This window comes from Cetorhinus maximus, unplaced genomic scaffold (genome assembly GCF_964194155.1).
Source record: "Cetorhinus maximus unplaced genomic scaffold, sCetMax3.hap1.1 HAP1_SCAFFOLD_138, whole genome shotgun sequence".
NCBI classification, from domain to species: Eukaryota; Metazoa; Chordata; class Chondrichthyes; order Lamniformes; family Cetorhinidae; genus Cetorhinus; species Cetorhinus maximus.
The window spans coordinates 508,505-527,968 of record NW_027596135.1 but is presented as its reverse complement, the minus strand read 5'-3'; the positions used below and the strand labels follow the sequence as shown (position 1 = coordinate 527,968).

General features: G+C 48.3%; 1 protein-coding gene across 2 annotated transcripts; it reads left to right on the top strand.

The window, feature by feature from the left end:
- The first annotated feature begins 741 nt into the window (after positions 1-741).
- On the top strand, positions 742-13,852 carry LOC144672881 (H-2 class II histocompatibility antigen, A-U alpha chain-like). Of its 2 annotated transcripts, none has more exons than XM_078534882.1 (5): positions 742-1,074; positions 6,716-6,964; positions 8,416-8,694; positions 10,740-10,864; positions 13,626-13,852. In XM_078534882.1, the coding sequence occupies exons 1-5, from the start codon at positions 990-992 to the stop codon at positions 13,731-13,733; spliced, it is 846 nt and encodes a 281-aa protein (XP_078391008.1). In that variant the 5' UTR covers positions 742-989; the 3' UTR covers positions 13,734-13,852. The 2 variants fall into 2 exon arrangements, with proteins under 2 accessions (XP_078391008.1, XP_078391009.1); XM_078534883.1 differs by having other exon boundaries at positions 748-1,074; positions 6,719-6,964.
- The last annotated feature ends 5,612 nt before the right edge of the window (positions 13,853-19,464 follow it).

Here is a 19,464-nt window from a genome sequence, read left to right as displayed (position 1 = left end):
ATTCAGCCCCTCTCAAGCCTGTTACTCAGGAACAGAAGCAGGGCATTCATCTCCCCTCAAGCCTGTTGCACAGGAACAGGAGAAGGCCATTCAGCCCCTCTTAAGCCTGTTATTCAGGAACAGAAGCAGGGCATTCAGCTCCCCTCGAGCCTGTTGCACAGGAATAGGAGGAGGCCATTCAGCCCTCTCTCTCGGGCCTGTTGCACAGGAACAGGAGGAGGCCATCCAGCCCCTCTCGAGCCTATTACGACTGGGGGGAGGGATCTGTCTCTTGGCCTCGCGCAGCTGCCTGTGGGATCTTGCTGTGCACAAACAGGCTGAGGCGGTGACTGCAGTCCAGAAATCGTCCATGGGCTGTGAAATGAGTTGGGACGTCCTGAGGTGGGAGTGGGGGGGGGGCGGCAAGGGGATAAGGTGAAAGTGTCACTTGAGGAAGGCTCCTGACTCTCCCACCCCCCCGCTTAAACCAACGTTTCAAATCCTGACACTCAGCCCTAACCCCCCTCCCGCCTCGCATCTTTCTCATCCATGGCATAAACGGAGTCATCTGATCCGTCACAAACGCACTGCGATTCCTGTAAGGAAGTGGATCTGAAATAAAAGAGGTGTGAGTGAGAAGTCCCCTGCCTGAGACGGTGGGAGGGGGGAGTTAAAATTAAAAATAAAATATTACCCAACTTCATCAGAACTGTGAGCTGCTTTGCGGTTAACTTCCTGTTTTGAGAAGAACGGGAACGATTTTGCAGAGGTCAGCACAGGCAGCTGAGCTGACACACGGGCTTGCTCTCTGACAATTTATTTACCCAGCCATAAACAGAGATGCTGGGAACCTCCTGAGTAAATGCAGGAGCAGCAGAAGGCGTCCCCTTGCACACTCTTAACGTCACTGAGCTGTTTTGTGGCTTTTGCCAGTAGTAGTTGCATCTGAGGAAGGAATGATTTGTTGAGAGAGAGACAGAGAGGTAGAGGGAGATAAGTTGCTGGAACACATGGACTGTCCAAGACAAAACAATAAAGCTGGTTTTCTCTGCGCATTGCTCTTAGCATGGCTGCTGGGCTCCGCGATAGAATGTGGTAAGGTGATGATTTTAATCGATTCTTTAACTCTTTTTAAACCAATGTTAGGTTGGGGCGATGTCAGAGGAAGAATGTGAAATATTTACACACTTCTGTAACATTGAACATTCCCAGGGCACATACAGCATGAAGTTAGATACAGAGTAAAGCTCCCTCTACACCGACCCCATCAAACACTCCCAGGACAGGTACAGCACGGGGTTAGATACAGAGTAAAGCTCCCTCTACACCGTCCCCATCAAACACTCCCAGGACAGGTACAGCACGGGGTTAGATACAGAGTAAAGCTCCCTCTACACTGTCCCCATCAAACACTCCCAGGACAGGTACAGCACAGGGTTAGATACAGGGTAAAGCCATCTCAACTGGCACATCCTGGGGTTAATGGCTGTGTTGAGTGGAGACTGACAGGTCCTTGTGAATTCTCAGCTCAGGTGGGAGAAACACCAGCGTAGGTCTTGGGAACTGGAGATAGCTTAATTTGTATTTGTAGGTGTTAGGAATAAGCTATAGCTTTAAGTTTAAGTTTAATTTCTATTTCTGTATTTGTTTTTTAAAGGAACCTGAGTTTTAATTTCACTTTAAATTGATGCCTGCAACTTTGAGGGCTTTGTTTGTATACCTGCATTCTACTGAGATTTTGTGACTCTTGAAGTAGGAAAAAATTATGCTGTTGCCTAGCAACAGGGGGGTCCACAAAGACAGAATAGCAGTTTTAGTTCACTTGGAAGCAGGTGCCCGGAGAAGCTGGACACAAGAGAGGGAACTGCAGGAAGTAGGTTCCAAAGAATGAGAAGTTCCCAAACCAGGGAGTGGGACAGGAGAAAAGTCCCAGGAGGACAGTGAAGTCAAGGGAGAAGAACAAGAATTTGAACAAGGTCCTGTTTGGTGAAGTTAAAGTAAGGAGTAGGGGACAATGCTCCAAATTAAAGAGAGAAAGCTGCAGAGAGCAGACTTAAAGCAAAATAGGCTTGTTGGAAGCCGAAAGATCCAAGGAAACAGCCGAGGGTCTATAACTCTTTACTATGGGCATGTGAAGCAGTGGTGTTCCATTGGCACAGCTGAGTATTGGAGAGAGAGTGCGTGGAAGGCAAAGTTTGAATGCACCTGGTGATCCAGAGGAGAGGAACATCAGAAGGAGAGATCAAAAGCCTGGAGGTGGACCCATGTGGAAGGCGTCAGAGAGAAAGCATCGTTTGGGAGAAGATTCCAAAGCAAATTCTTCAGAAGTGGAGGTTGGAAACCTTCGTATAAAAGATGGAGTTCAGTGAGCCCAGTTGGCTCACGGTGTGGCAAGTGTCTGGGGGGGAGCTGATGAGAGATCCTTTGTATCTATTTGGGGTGGCATCTGTCACTTGGTTACAGAGTGTGGTGTGTCTGACCACAGGTCGATTATTGGTTTACATGGACTATGTACTTACAGTGAAGCTTAGAGTATAGGATAGCTTTTTAACTTGTGTTACCCTTATGAACCTATATATATCTATGAAGGTGTAGTTGTGGGTGAGGGAGTATTGTAATATAGTTCATCTTTTCTTGTTTAATAAATGTTTTATTGTTTTGTTAAAAAATTCATCAGCTGACTCCTGTGACTGTTCAGTTGCTGCCCTCCACGTTTCTAAACAAAAAATAAAAATTAGGTTCTATCCAGCTGAGTTCCAACTTGGGATCTGAATTGTCCAGTAGTAACATCAGCTGGGATCATAACTGACACTTAGTCCGTTTTTAGGTGATAGTGGCCGTCACTCTCCAAATATCACACACCAGATGTCATGCTGCATGCATCTTAACCATTCTTGCAAATGATTATTTGAAAACAGAGAGAAAGAGGGAGAGAGAGAGAGAAAGAGAGGAATTCTAGTCAAGGGTAGGAATCAGATGGAACAGTCAGAGAATGGCTGTGGCACAGAAGGAGGCATTCAGCCCATCGTGCCCTCTGCAAGAGCATCTCACCCAGTCCCACTCCCAACCTTTTCCCCGTAACCCTGTACATTCTTCCTTTTCAGATAACGATCCAATTCCCCTTTTGAAAGCATCGATTGATCCTGCCTCCATCACACTCTCAGGCAGTACATTCCAGATCCTAACCACTCACTGCGTGAAAAAGTTTCTCCTCATGACTCCATTGCTTAGAACCATAGAAAAGTTACAGTGCAGAAAGAGGCCATTCAGCCCATCGTGTCTGCACCGGCCATAAAGAGAAAAGAAGTTAACCTCTTTTTTAATCCCACTTTCCAGTGCCTGGTCCATAACCTTGCAGGTTACAGCACCTCAGGTGCAGATCCAGGTACCTTCTAAATGTGTTGAGTGTTTCAGCCTCAACCACTAATTTCAGGCAGTGAATTCCAGATGCCCACCACCCTCTGGGTGAAGAAGTTTTTCCCCATGTCCTCTCTAATCCTTCTACCAATCACCTGAAATCTGTGCCCCTGGTAATTGACCCCTCAGCTAGGGGGAAACGGGTCTTTCCTGTCTGTCCTGTCTAGGCTTCTCATAATTTTGTACACCTCAATTAGGTCACCCCTCAGCCTCCTCTGTTCTAAGGAAAACAACCCCAGCCTATCCAATCTTTCCCCATAGCTGCAATTTTCCAGCTCTGGCAACATTCTTGTAAATTTCCTCTGTGCTCTCTCCAAAGCAATTATGTCCTTCTTGTACACAAAATTCCAGCTGTGGCCTAACCAGCATTTTATACAGTTCCATCATTTCATTCCTGCTTTTGTATTCAATACTTCATCCAATAAAGGAAAGCATTCCATATGCTTTCTTGATCACCTTGTCCACCTGTCCTGCTACCTTCAGGGACCTGCAGACATGCACTCCAAGGCCTCTCACTTCCTCAACCCCTTTCAATAGCTCCCATTTATTGAGTAGTCCCTTTTTCTTTTGCCCTCCACAAATGCATTACCTCACACTTCTCTGGATTAAATTCCATTTGCCACTTCTCCGCCCACACAACCAAACTTTCTTTTGCCAATCGCCTTAAATCTGTCTCCTCTGGTTCTCGATCCTTCCACCAAGTTTCTCCCTATCTACTCTGTCCCAGGCCCCTCATGATTTTCAAAGTGGAATCGTTATATTTTATCATAAGATATTCCAAACCATCTTTGATTCATAAGCTAAAGCATGAATGTCTGAATATGACCGATTGCACCTATGCTATTTACTTTATTAACTACAATAGCTGAGGGAACACAATATTTCGCTTAATATCCAAAGCACATATTTCACTCTGCTTGGGCTTGCCAGTGTGCAAATAAATCATCACAATTGAATTCCTTGGTGCAACATTCCTTGTAAATGATGGTAACCCAACGGACCTGCACCAGCTGTCTTCCTTTATTCTGCATTATTTTCAGGATAATGGGGGTGTCCTTTACCTAGCATTCACAGCAGCAGGGAAACCAGCCAATCCCCTTCCCTTTTTTTTCTGTTCCAGTCGCACTCAGCCACCGCCCCATCACTTCTTCTTCCAGTACATTGATGACAGCCGCTTCCTATGCGGGCCCTGAACCAGAACATTTCAATCAACTTTGCTTCCAATCTCCACCCTTATGTTCAGTCCACGAGCGTCACCCTGAGATTCTGGTCGCCTGTCTCTTTAATTTTCCACCTCACTCTGACTCTGACCTCCCTGCCCTTGGTCTGTGGCGCTGTTCTGACTCTGACCTCCCTGAGCTTGGTCTGCGGCACGGTTCTGAATCTGACCTCCCTGCCCTCGGTCTGCAGCATCGTTCTGACTCTGACCTCCCTGTCCTCGGTCTGCGGCACCGTTCTGACTCTGGCCTCCCTGCCCTCGGTTTGCAGCGCCGTTCTGACTCTGACCTCCCTGCCCTCGGCCTGCGGCGCCATTCCAATGAAGCTCAAGGAGTAACACCTCATCTTTTGATTAGTTGCTTTACAGCCTTCTGGACTCAACATTGAGTTCAACAATTTTAAATCATAATCTCTATTCCCATTCCTTGGGCAGCAGCTGTTGGTGATGATTCTATGTTTCCCGTTTACACCTCCTCTAGACCTATCATCCGTTTCTATTTCGTCTCATTACCATCTTTTTTGCCCTTGCGCCCTCATCCCATTTGTCATTTAATCTCTCCCGCCCCCTCTACCCTATCCCAGACCTTCACTTTTGTTCTTCCTATCCCTCCCCACCCCTCCATATTTGTTTGAAACCTGTCACCTCTCTTTCCCCAGCTCCAATGTAAGGTCTTTGAGCTTGAATGTTAACCCTGTTTCCCTCGTCACCGTCGCTGCCTTGGCTCTGGACCATTCCTGGTGTTTTCAGAGTCCCTTACTTATGCTTGTGTGTTTATTTTCTATTCCTTCTTGGGATGTAAGTGTTTCTGGTGAAGCCAGCATTTGCTGCCCACCCCAAATTGCTTCTTGAACTGAGTGTCTCACTAGGGCCACTTCAGAGGGGCCAGTTAAGAGTCAACCACATTGCTGTGGGCCTGGAATCACATGTAGGCCAGACCAGGTAAGGACGGCAGATTTCCTTCCCTGAAGGGACATTAGTGAACCAGATGGGGTTTTTATACCAATCTGGTAATCTCATGATTATATCAGCTTTTTAAATTCTGAGTTTATTAATGAATTTAATTTACATTTCCCCAGTTGCGATGGTGGGATTTGAATTCATGGGCAGGATTTTTTGAATGGGTCTCGCACCATCACCCACAGAGTCAACGGGGACACTACCTCGCTGGTCCTGGCAGCCGTTAAACACTCCATGAGGCTTTCATTGTCTAAGGTTGGGGCCATTGCCCCCCCCCACCCCAAACCTGGGGAGGGAGAGCCATCGTAAGAGAGCTGCTAGCCAACCTGATTGGCTGACAGAACTATAGTCCCGGCAGCGCCACGTTTGAGCGGTGCTCACTGCTAAGGCTACAGCCAGTCCTTGAAGAGGAGGTTATGAAGGCCGGTGTTTTTTTATTCTTTCATGGGATGTGGGCATCGCTGGCTAGACCAGCAACTATTGCCCACCCCCTATTGACCTTGAGAAGGTGGTGGTAAGCCGCCTTCTTGAACTGCTGCAATCCCTGTGCTGTAGGTACACCCACAGCATTGCTAGGGAGGGAGTTCCAGGATTTTGACCCAGCGACAGTGAAGGAACGGCTGATGTATTTCCAAGTCAGGATGGTGAGTGGCTCAGAAGGGAGCTCACAGGCGGTGTTGTTCCCATGTGTCTGCTGCCCTTGTCCTTCTAAGTGGTAGTGGTCGCGTGTTTGGGCAATACTGTCAAAGGAGCCTTGGTGAGTTGCTGCAGTTCATCTTGTCAATGGTACACAAACTGCTGCCACTGTGTGTTGGAGGGAGTGAATGTTGAAGGTGGTGGATGGGGTGTCGAACAAGCAGGGCTGCTTTGTCTTGGATGATGCCCATGGAGTGGCCAGGTAAAGAGCCTCAACAGGTCCAGGGGGCCCCACACCTCCACTGCCCCCACCCCTCCATAAGATAAGAGACAGCTCGGAGTGGGTGGGTACGTGGCAGACAGGCCACGTGCTGCATATCACCAGCAGTGCCACCAGGTTCGCAAGTGGGGGGAACCATAAAACCATGGCTCTGGATTATGAGCCCAGTCACATCCACAGTAAGTTACCATCCCCTGAAGCTGATCCCAATTATTTTTCACTTCTAGCAGAGCAAAGAGTGCGGGTTATGGTTTTCAGTGTCTCTGACGGCTGGACCTCCTTCGTCACCTCAACCACCGATGACATGACCTTCGCCTACTATAACAGAACCGACAACAACTTTGTGTTCCTTATCGAGGCGCTGAACGCGTTCCACGCTGAGTCAAACAATCTCATCCAGAAATACCAGAGCTATCTGACAATGAATGAAATAGTTCTCAGCGAAATGGCTAACCGCATCCCGGAGAAACAAAACGGTAATTCGAATAGTCACTTGGTGGTACAGAAGATGAGCATTGGTGAGAGACATGATGTTGAAACTTTTTGTCTCACAATCATCAGGATAGATGGAAGAATGCCAAATTTCAAAGGGGAGAGAGAACAAAGAATGACACTAAGAATTACACCAATGACCATTTTTAAATTATCAGTGGGGTTCGCACTTACACATGCTAGAAGCTACAAATATTCATACACAGGGACCTGCCCTCTGCAGACAGAAGGAACATGTCCAGCCATGGCACCTTTTTCGAATTAAATAAAAGTGTGAGGGACAAAAGCTCCCTGGTGCATTCTCCATGGCAACACCTTGACCAATAAGAGTTGACTTTCCAGCCAATCAGCACCCTATTCTCATGCAGTGTAAATTGTTGCTCCCACAGAAATTTGGCATTCTTGCTTCTGTCCTGGTGAGTCCAAGAGAAAAAGCTTTGACAGCATGTCTCTTTTCTCAGCAATCCTCAAATGCTGTACTGTCAGGTGACCAGTCTTTCATTCTATGATTCCTTTCTCGATTACCTCATGTTCCCCCTCATAGAGTTATACAGCACAGAAACAGGTCCTTCGGCCCGTATTTGTCTCAGTTTGAGATATCCCATCCAGGGCGATCCGCCCCATCGCCTGCTTCATGCTCAGTTCTCAATCCTCCTTCCTTACTTATTGGAACATCCCGGGAGCTCCAAGACGGTGAGGCACTAGGCTCGAGACACGAGTCAAGGAACAGGGGAGGCCATTCAGCCCCTTGAGCCTGCATCACCATTCAATCCAATCGTGGCTGATCTGCAACCTAACTCCATTTTAGGCCACACCTGGAGTCACTGTGAGCAGTTCTGGGCATCACACCTTCGGAAAGATATGCTGACCTTGGAGAGGGTTCTGTGTTGATTGACCAGAATTATCCCTGGACTCCAAGGGTTAAATTCTGAGGAGAGGTATCAGAAACTATGGTCGTATTCCCGGGAATTGAGAAGGTTAAGGGGGTGATCTGAACAAAGTTTTCGAGATATTCAGGGGAACTGATAGAGAGGGCCCATTTCCCGCTGGTCAGGGGGGGAGTCTGGGACAAGGGGGCAGAGTCTGAAAATGAGAGGTAGACCCTTCAGGAGTGAAGTGAGGAAAGACTCCTACACACAAAGGGTGGTCAGAGTTTGAAACTCTCTTCCCCAAATGGCCATTGATGCCGGGTCAATTGTTAATTTTAAATCTGTGAGATTGAGAGATTTTTGCTAACCAAAGGTTTTAAGGGATACTGGGCGAAGGCAGGTAGGTGGAGATAGGTCACAGATCAGACATGATCTTGCTGAATGGTCAAAGTCTTCCTGTTCTGTCTATTTGGGGGGACCGTGGCGGGGGGCGATCTGTTTAATTTCGAAGATGTGAGCTCTGCTGCTAACACCCCCTTTCAAGTTTTTAACCTTGTGCCTTCCAGACAACCCCACAGTGTTGCTTTATCCGGGTGAACCCTTCACCTTAGAGGGGAAGAACACCCTGAATTGTTTTGTGAGTCATCTGTTTCCACCAGTGGCCCATGTGTCCTTCCTGAAGAACGATCAGCCCCTATCTGGGCAAGTGAGGTCCTCGCAGTTCACCTTCGACAACAGCTGGATGTTTCAAATCTTGAAATATGTGCAAATTGAGCCTGGTGTCGGGGACAAGTACTCGTGTGTGGTGGAGCTAGACACCAAGGAGCAGTTCCGAGCCTACTGGGGTACAGTCCATCATTAAAACTGGGGTACACTGATCATTAACACTGGGGTACACTGATCATTAACACTGGGATACACTGATCATTAACACTGGGGTACACTGATCATTAACACTGGGGTACACTGATCATTAACATTGGGTTACAGTCCATCATTAACAGTGCGACACATTAACTGACAGAAAAGGCACAAACTGACAGACAGGCATTTGCAGACTGACAGACAGGCAGAGATGAATGGACAGACATAGACTGCGAGGCAGACAGGCAGAGATGAATGGACAGACATAGACTGCGAGGCAGACAGATGCAGACTGAGACAGATAGACACAAACTGATGGAAAGATACACAGGCAGAATTTGACAGCCGGTAAAAACACACTGAAAGACAGATACACACAGGGCTTACAGGGGTTTCAGACCCATTCACAACAGCAGAGGTGAAGGTAGACATGGTCAGAGACTGACACACACACACCACACACACACACACACCACACACACAGTCACAAACACACACATAGTCACAGACACACACACAGTCACAAACTCACACAGTCACAAACACACACAGTCAAAGACATACACAGTCACAGATACACACAATCATAAACACACACAGTCGCACACACACAGTCACAAACACGCTTAGTCACAAACACAGTTGCGCACGCACGCACACAGACACAGTCACAAACACGCTCAGTCACAAACAAAATCACGCATGCACACAAACACAAACACGCTCAGTCACAAACACAGTCGCGCACGCACACACACAGTCACAAACACGCTCAGTCACAAAGTCACGCACGCACACACACAGTCACAAACACGCTTAGTCACAAACACAGTTGAGCAGGCACGCACACAGACACAGTCACAAACACGCTCAGTCACAAAGTCACGCACGCACACAGACACAATCACAAACACGCTCAGTCACAAACACAGTCGCGCACGCACACACACACACACAGTCACAAACACGCTCAGTCACAAACACAGTCGCACAAGCATGCACTCAGTCACAAACATGCTTAGTCACAAACACAGTCACAAACAAACACACACAGTCACAAACACAGTCGCGCACGCACACACACACACAGTCACAAACACGCTTAGTCACACACACAGTCACAAACACGCTCAGTCTCAGTCACGCACACACACACACACACACACACAGTCACAAACACGCTTAGTCACAAACACGGTCGCGCATGCACGCACACACACACAATCACAGACACGCTCAGTCACAAACACAGTCACAAACAAACACACACACAGTCACAAACACGCTTAGTTACAAGCACAGTCAAACAAACACACACACACAGCCACAAACACGCTCAGTCACAAACACAGTCGTGCACGCATGCACACACACACAGTCACAAACACGCTTAGTCACAAACAAAGTCACGCACGCACACACACACAGTCACAAACACGCTTAGTCACAAACACAGTCACAAACAAACACACACATACAGCCACAAACACGCTCAGTCACAAACACAGTCGCGCACGCATGCACACACACAGTCACAAACACGCTCAGTCACAAACAAAGTCACACACGCACACACACAGTCACAAACACAGTCGTGCACGCGCGCACACACAGTCACAAACACACTTAGTCACACACACAGTCACAAACACGCTCAGTCACAAACAAAGTCACGCACACACACACAGTCACAAACACGCTTAGTCACAAACACAGTCACGCACAAACACACATACACACAGTCACAAACATGCTCAGTCACAAACACAGTCACGCATGCACACAGTCACAAACATGCTCAGTCACAAACAGTCACACACACACGCAGTCACACAGTCATGCATACACAGTCACAAACACACAATCACAGTCACACAGACACACACACACAGTCACAAATCTGCTCAGTCACAAACACAGTCACGCGTGCGCACAAACACACATGCAAACACACAAGACTCATACAAACGTACACATATTACATACACATACAGAATTAAACTAACTAATACCCTTTGATTTACAGAGGCAACAACGTCAGACAATCATAAAAATCCAGTACAGATTGCAATCTGCGCAGTCGGCTTTGTGATTGGTGCCTTGGGGATGATGACTGGCCTCTGCCTGATTTTCTACGAGCGGGGAAATGAGGTAAATCGATTTAATTGTCTCTGGGGGGGGATATCTCTGACCTTCCAGCCAATAACCATTGCTGAGGAATGGGTTTCTCTCCAAACTCCTTCTCTTTGTTAATGAACTATGCTCAGCACCGGCAACAATCAGCACAGGAGAAATTAAGCTGTTCGCGGTGGAATGAGTTTGAGGTAGTTTGTATTGATTGCTCGAATCTCACAGCAACTGCATGGGGTAGGGTAAAACTCCAATGAGGGCATTAAAGAACTCTGTTCTCAGTTGAAGATTTGATGGGGACGGTGTAGAGGGAGCATTTCTCTGTACCTAACCCCGTGCTGTACCTGCCCTGGGAGTGTTTGATGGGGACGGTGTAGACGGAGCTTTACTCTGTATCTAACCCCGTGCTGTACCTGTCCTGGGAGTGTTTGATGGGGACGGTGTAGAGGGAGCTTTACTCTGTATCTAACCCCGTGCTGTACCTGTCCTGGGAGTGTTTGATGGGGACGGTGTAGAGGGAGCTTTACTCTGTATCTAACCCTGTGCTGTACCTGTCCTGGGAGTGTTTGATGGGGACGGTGTAGAGTGAGCTTTACTCTGTATCTAACCCCGTGCTGTACCTGTCCTGGGAGTGTTTGATGGGGACGGTGTAGAGGGAGCTTTAAACTGTATCTAACCCCGTGCTGTACCTGTCCTGGGAGTGTTTGATGGGGACAGTATAAAGGGAGCTTTACTCTGTATTTAACCCCGTGCTGTACCTGTCCTGAGAGTGTTTGATGGGGACAGTGTAGAGGGAGCTTTAAACTGTATCAAAACCCGTGCTGTACCTGTCCTGGGAGTGTTTGATGCGGACAGTGTAGAGGGAGCTTTACTCTGTACCTAGCCCCGTGCTGTACCTGTCCTGGGAGGGTTAGTTGGGGAGAGCTTAGAAGGAGCTTTACTCTGTATCTAATCCTGTGCTGTACCTGCCCTGGGAGTGTTTGATGGGGACAGTGTACAGGGAGCTTTACTCTGTATCTAACCCCGTGCTGTACCTGTCCCGGGATTGTTTGATGGGTACAGTGTTGAGGGAGCTTTACTCTGTATCTAACCCCGTGCTGTACCTGTCCTGGGAGTGTTTGATGGGGACAGTGTTGAGCGAGCTTTACTCTGTATCTAACCCCGTGCTGTACCTGCCCTGGGAGTGTTTGATGGGGACGGTGTAGACGGAGCTTTACTCTGTATCTAGCCCCGTGCTGTACGTGTCCCGGGAGTGTTAGTTGGGGACAGCGTAGAGGGAGCTTTACTCTGTATCTAACCCCGTGCTGTACCTGCCCTGGGAATGTTTGATGGGGACAGTGTACAGGGAGCTTTACTCTGTATCTAACCCCGTGCTGTACCTGTCCCGGGATTGTTTGATGGGTACAGTGTTGAGGGAGCTTTACTCTGTATCTAACCCCGTGCTGTACCTGTCCTGGGAGTGTTTGATGGGGACAGTGTACAGGGAGCTTTACTCTGTATCTAACCCCGTGCTGTACCTGTCCTGGGATTGTTTGATGGGGACGGTGTAGAGGGAGCTTTACTCTGTATCTAACCCGGTGCTGTACCTGTCCTGGGAGTGTTTGATGGGGACAGTGTACAGGGAGCTTTACTCTGTATCTAACCCGGTGCTGTACCAGTCCTGGGATTGTTTGATGGGGACAGTGTAGAGGGAGCTTTACTCTGTATCTAACCCGGTGCTGTACCTGTCCTGGGAGTGTTTGATGGGGACAGTGTACAGGGAGCTTTACTCTGTATCTAACCCGGTGCTGTACCAGTCCTGGGAGTGTTTGATGGGGACAGTGTACAGGGAGCTTTACTCTGTATCTAACCCCATGCTGTACCTGTCCTGGGAGTGTTTGATGGGGACGGTGTAGAGGGAGCTTTACTCTGTATCTAACCCCGTGCTGTACCTGTCCTGGGAGTGTTTGATGGGGACGGCGTAGAGGGAGCTTTACTCTGTATCTAACCCCGTGCTGTACCTGTCCTGGGAGTGTTTGATGGGGACGGCGTAGAGGGAGCTTTACTCTGTATCTAACCCCGTGCTGTACCTGTCCTGGGAGTGTTTGATGGGGACGGTGTAGAGGGAGCTTTACTCTGTATCTAACCCCGTGCTGTACCTGTCCTGGGAGTGTTTGATGGGGACGGTGTAGAGGGAGCTTTACTCTGTATCTAACCCCGTGCTGTACCTGTCCTGGGAGTGTTTGATGGGGACGGTGTAGAGGGAGCTTTACTCTGTATCTAACCCCGTGCTGTACCTGTCCTGGGAGTGTTTGATGGGGACGGTGTAGAGGGAGCTTTACTCTGTATCTAACCCCGTGCTGTACCTGTCCTGGGAGTGTTTGATGGGGACGGCGTAGAGGGAGCTTTACTCTGTATCTAACCCCGTGCTGTACCTGTCCTGGGAGTGTTTCATGGGGACGGCGTAGAGGGAGCTTTACGCTGTATCTAACCCTGTGCTTCAATACCCCTGGACTTAGGAGGGGTTCAGTCATCCTGGTTCCCTAATCTCTTTGGCAGTAAGCCCTATCCATTTGGGACAGTTTGGGTTTGGCTACTGTGCTATCTCCAAGGTCGATTAGCCTACCGAGATCTACCACATGCAAGAAGGACAGCTGCCAGGGTGTGCTACCTGTGGCCCTTGGAAACTGCATCCCTTAAAGCAGCAGGGGGGAACGACGGGTGGGCAGAATATTGAAGCTGATGGCTGGGTGCTCGGTTTGGAAGACACCCAGCACTAAAAATATCTTTTGTCACAAACAAGGTGGGGTCCAGGGATCAGCAAACCATACATGTGGAGGAGCCACAGGACTCGACGCTGAATGGAAAAGCGGCACAAGATGAAGGGACCCTTGTGGATCGGAGTGATTGAAACCAACCAGCAGGATGTTGAACCAATCTGTGTCCTAATCTGATCTCACACGCACACTCTTGTTCCTCAAAACTGTGTTCCCTTCTAAAAAAAAATTAGCCGCAACTTCTGCAAACGTGATACTGTTTTATTGTTAATTTTAGACTTTGTAAGTAGTGTGTGTGTGTGTATGGTTAAACATTCTGCCCTCCATCTGTATGTTTGCTCTAGGGTCTCTCTCTCCCTGCCACTTTGAGTTTTGGAAGCACTTCCTCATTCCAGGGATGAGGAACTTGAGTAACATAGAATTGTAGGCTGGCGCAGCACAGAAGGAGGTCATTCAGCTCATCGTGCCTGTGCTCTTTCTTTGAAAGAGCCGTCCAATTGGTCCCCTAATCTCCAGGGCTAAAATTGTTCCCCTTCAAGTATTTCTCCAATTCCCCCTTTTTGAGCGTGAATCTGCTTCCACCGCCCTTTCAGGCAGCGCCTTCCAGATCACAACAACTCAGTGCGTCAAAAAAATTCTTCTCATCTCCCCCTCTGGTTCTTCTACCGATTCTCTTCAATCTGTGTCCACCTCTGGTTACCGACCCTCCTGCCACTGGAAACAGTTTCTCCTTATTTACTCAACTGAAACCTTTCATGATTTTGAATGCTTTGATTCAATCTCCCCTTTAACCTTCTCTGCTCTAAGGAGAACAATCCCAGCTTCTCCAGTCCCTCCACATGAACTGAAGTTCCCTCATCCCCGGGAACCGTTCTGATAAATCTCCTGTGCCTTCTCTTGTGCAGGAGACGGTACTGAGGGAGTTCCGTGGATGGATTGGAGAAGTTGGGAGTGTTCTCCTTGGGAAGAGAAAGTTGAGAGGAGATTTGATAGAGGTGTTCAAAATCACGAGGGGCTCTGGGACAGAGTAGATAGGGAGAAACTGTTCCCATTGGCGGAAGGATTGAGAACCAAAGGGACACAGAATTAAGGCAGTTGGTTAAAGAAGCAATGGGAACACGAGGAGAAACTTTTTCGTGCGGCGAGTAGTTAGGATCTGGAATGTGCTGCCTGAGAATGCGGTGGAGGCAGGGTCAATCAAGGCTTTCCGAAGGGGAATTGGATCATTATCTGAAAAGGAAGAATGTGCAGGGTTACGGGGAGAAGCCATGGGATGGCACCAGTTGAATTGCTCATGCGGAGAGCCAGTGCAGACATGATGAGCCGAATGGCTTGCTCCCTGTGACGTAGCAATTCTATGATTCTGATTAACTGCCCAGAGATGCTCACATCTGTGGACGGCAGCTGAAGACTATAGTCAATTCTGCTGCCTTCACATGCGTTTTGAGCGCATAGTTGAAGACCGAGAACATAGGAGGTCATTCAGCCCCTCAGATCTATTCCCCCATTCAACTAGATCACAGCTGATCTGTGACCTATATCCAGATACCCGCCTATGCCCCAAATCCCTTAATACCTTTGGCTAACAAAAATCTCTCAATCTCAGTTTAAAATTAACTGACCCGGCATTAATTGCCGTTTGGGGAAGAGAGTTCCAAACTCCGACCGCCCTTTGTGTGTAGAAGTCTTTCCTCATTTCACTCCCATTTTTGGACTCTGCCCTCTCATCCCAGGCTCCCCCAACCAGGGGGAAACAGTTTCCCTCTGTCGACCCTCTCAGTTCCCCTTAATGTCCTGAAAACTTTGATTAAATCATTCCCCGAATCTTCTAAATTCTGGGGAATACAACCCTTGTTTGTATAAATGGATCACCTGGGAGAGTTTCTATTGGACCCAGTATCGCAGTGGAATTCAACGCCTTTGAGACAGCTGGAGCAGGGTATGCTACATGGATAAAACTGGAAGAAAGCATTTATAAACAATGAGTAAAATATACTGCGGGTGGCTATTGAACAATAAATTGGGAATATCTTGCACATATGAACATACGAACTAGGAGCAGGAGTAGACCACTCGGCCCCTCGAGCCTGCTCCGCCATTCAATATCATGGCTGATCTGATTGTAACCTCGACCCCACATTCCTGCCAACCCCCCAATAACCTTTCACCCCCTTGTTAATTCAGAATCTATCCACCTCGGCCTTAAAAATATTCAAAGACTCTGCTTCCACTGTCATTTGAGGAAGAGAGTTCCAAAGGCACTCGAACCTCTGAGAGAAAAAATTTCTCCTCACCTCCATCCTAAATGGGCGACCCCTTACATTTAAACAGTGATCCCCCGTTCTAGATTCTCCCACAAGAGGAAACGTCCTCTCCACATCCACCCTGTCAAGACCACTCAGGATCTTAAAGGTTTCAATCAAGTAGCCTCTTACTCTTCTAAACTCTAGCGGATACAAGCCTAGCTTGACCAACGTTTCCTCATAAGACAACCCACCCATTCCAGGTATTACTCTGGTAAACCTTCTCTGAGCTGCTTCTAACGCATTTACATCCTTCCTTAAATAAGGTGACCAATACTGTACACAGTACTCCAAATGTGGTCTCACCAGTGCCCTGTACAACTGAAGCATAACTTCCCTACTTTTGTATTCAATTCAGCTCACAATAAACGCTATCATTCTATTAGCTTTCCTAATGACTTGCTGTGCCTGCATATGAGCCTTCTGTGATTCATGCACTAGGACACCCAGATCCCTCTGCACCTCAGAGCTCTGGGCCCATTGAATGTATGGAAAATATCCGATTGTGCCGGCTGGCCTCATCCTGTGTAATAAATCCAGAATCTATTCATCCCTCACCACGCGATGTGCGTTTTGCCTGTTGGCGAAGGCTGGTGAAGGTGTCACCGCCATGCCCCTCACCGCCTGCGAGGAAGTAATGAGATGTCAGTTCTGATCGCAACAGTTCAGAGACGCTCCCTAAACAACGTGCGGAGACACGTGCCCAACTAAAAGTCCCCAAGCCTCACACCACCCGCTGATCAGGTCCAATGTGCCTCTCGCTCGCACGCAGCTTGATTCCTTCGGCAACAAACACTGCTACCCTCAACTGAGGCAAGATCCCGCCTACAATCATTAAAAACTCACAGCGCCGGTCCCACCTTCCTCTATTGTCCGTAACCCTGTAAGCTCCTCATCCTCAAGAAACTGTTCAACTCCCTTTTGACGGATTCAGCTTAGGGCGTTTTGTAAGGGACATATCTTTTTATTTCTGTCGGGCTATTGTAAAGAACATATCCTTTTAGTTTCCGTTGGACTGTCGATTAGAATTACAACAGCTGCAGGTTGAAAGGCATGCCCACTGGGACAGGATGAGAGATAAATACAATGTTGCAGTTCTGGGCAGAGTGTGTCATGAAAGACAGGATGGTGCCAGAAAGAAGTCCTGGACCAAGGGAGCAGACTGACAATAGCAACAGACGGTGGCATAGTGGTATTGTCACTAGATTGGTATTCTAGAGATCCAGGGAAATGCTCTGGAGACCCTGGTTTGAATCCCACCATGGCAGAAAGTGAAATTTGAATTCAATAAAAATCTCCAATTAAAAGCCTGATATTGATCATGTTGTAAAAACCCATCTGGTTCACTAATGTCCTTTAGGAAAAGAAATCTGCTGTCCTTACATGTGTATGTCCAAACCCACAGCACATGGTGGACTCTTAAAATGCCCCCTGAACAAGGGGCAATTAGGGATGGGCAATAAATGCTGGCCTAGCCAGCAAAGCCCGCATGCCATAAACAAATAAAAAAACAAATCTACCACCTTAAACATTCACTCCCTCCACCACTGATGCACATTGGCAGCAGTGTGTGTACCATCTACAAGATGCACTGCAGGAACTCACCAAGGCTCCTTTGACAGTGCTGTCCAAACCCATGACTTTTACCATCTAGAAGGACAAGGGCAGCAGACACATAGGAACACCACCAAGCCACTCACCATCCTGACTTGGAAATATATCGGCTGTTCCTTCACTGTTGCTGGGCCAAAATCCTGGAACTCCCTCCCTAACAGAACTATGGGTGTACCTCCACCGCAAGGACTGCAGTGGTTCAAGGAGGTGGCTCACCACCACCTTCTGCAGGGGCAATAAATGCTGGGCCCAGCCAGCAATGCTTGTTGTGATGCCTTGCAGGCCCACTCAACCTGTCCGCTTGGCAGTGACAGCAGGCTGAGGGCTGTTCCAGGCCATGGTGTTTACTGATTGAAGCGGAGTGACGCTTCTGCTGAGGGCCCAGGGCAGCCTCACTGATGCCCAGTGGCTTGCTTCAGAACCCGATCTGAGATGCCAATTAGGGGGTTCTGTGCAGTGTCAGCTGGGCCAAAAGGGCCTGGGGTTGGGGGGCTGACGGGTTGGAAGCAAGAATGAGGGGACTGATTCCTAACTTTGTGGGGGTGGGTCTGTGAGGCTCTGTAGTATAAAACGTCAGCATCTTTATATATAACACTTAGACCTTGTTATTTAAGCCAGCATTTAATGCCCATCCCTAATGGCCCTTTGGGAAGTTGGTGGTGAGCTGCCTTCTTGAACTACAGGAGTCCATGTACTGTAGGTACACCCACAGCACTGTGAGGGAGGGAGTTCCAGGATTCTGACCCAACGACAGAAGGAATGGCCGATATATTTCCAAGTCAGGATGGTGAGTGGCTCAGAGAGGAATTTCCAGGTGGTGGTGTTCCCATGTGCCTGCTGCCCTTGTCCTCTAGATGGTAGAGGTCTTGGGTTTGGAAGGTGATGTCTATGGAGGTGAGTTCCTGTAGTGCATCTCGTAGATGGTACACAGAAATTCACCAAGGCTCCTTCGACAGCACCTTGCAAAATTCCACCACCTGTCGTGGTGGGATTTGAACCCGTGTGCCCAGAGCATTAGCCTGGTCCTCTGGATTACTCATCCAGTGATATTACCACTACGCCACTGGCTCCCATTACGATCTCCTGAGCTGGTTACAATCACCTGACGGGTGTTGGAGAGGAATTTTCCAGCCAAATTTGTTTTCCCTTCTGGATCCTGCCCTTGCTTTTGTTTGCCTCTCCTAGTAGCTACATAGCTCCGGTAGGGGCGGGGGGCTAAGTGTTTAGTCCCAAGGCTTTTGCCATCATGGTGCGGGGCTGGCTTGATGGGCCAGCTAAACTCCTCCTGTTTCGTATGTAATGCAAACCCAGAGCCAAGTGACAGAATTCGATGCACCGCGGTGAGACACAAAACCAGCGGCTCTGGTTTCGCTCATTCACAGATGTAGCCACAACTCGACAGGCACAGCAAGTGATTCGGAAGCCAAGTGGAATGTTGTCCTTTATTGTGAGTTGGATGGACTATAGAAGTCAGGAAGTCTTGCTACAACTGTACAGGGCATTGATGAGCCCGCTCCTGGGGCACTGTGTACAGTTCTGGTCTCCTTACTTAAGGAGGGACAGACTCGCATTGGAAGCCGTTCAGAGAAGGTTCACTCGGCTGATTCCTGGGATGAAGGGGGTTTCTCTTATGAGGAAAGGTTGAGCAGGTTGGGCCTGTACCCATTGGAGTTTAGAAGAATGAGAGGTGATCTTATTGAAACATATCAGATTATGGTGGGGGGTGGGGGCTTGACAGGGTGGATGCTGAGAGGATGTTTCCCCCTCTTGGGGGGAGTCTAGAATGGAGGGGGCACAGTTTCAGAATAAGGGGTCTCCCACTGAAGACGGAGATGAAAAGGAATTTCTTCTCTTAGCGGCTCATCAGTCTGTGGAATTCTCTCCCCCAGAGAGCAGTGGAGGCTGGCTCATTGAATATATTCAAGGCTGAGTTAGACAGAATTTTTGA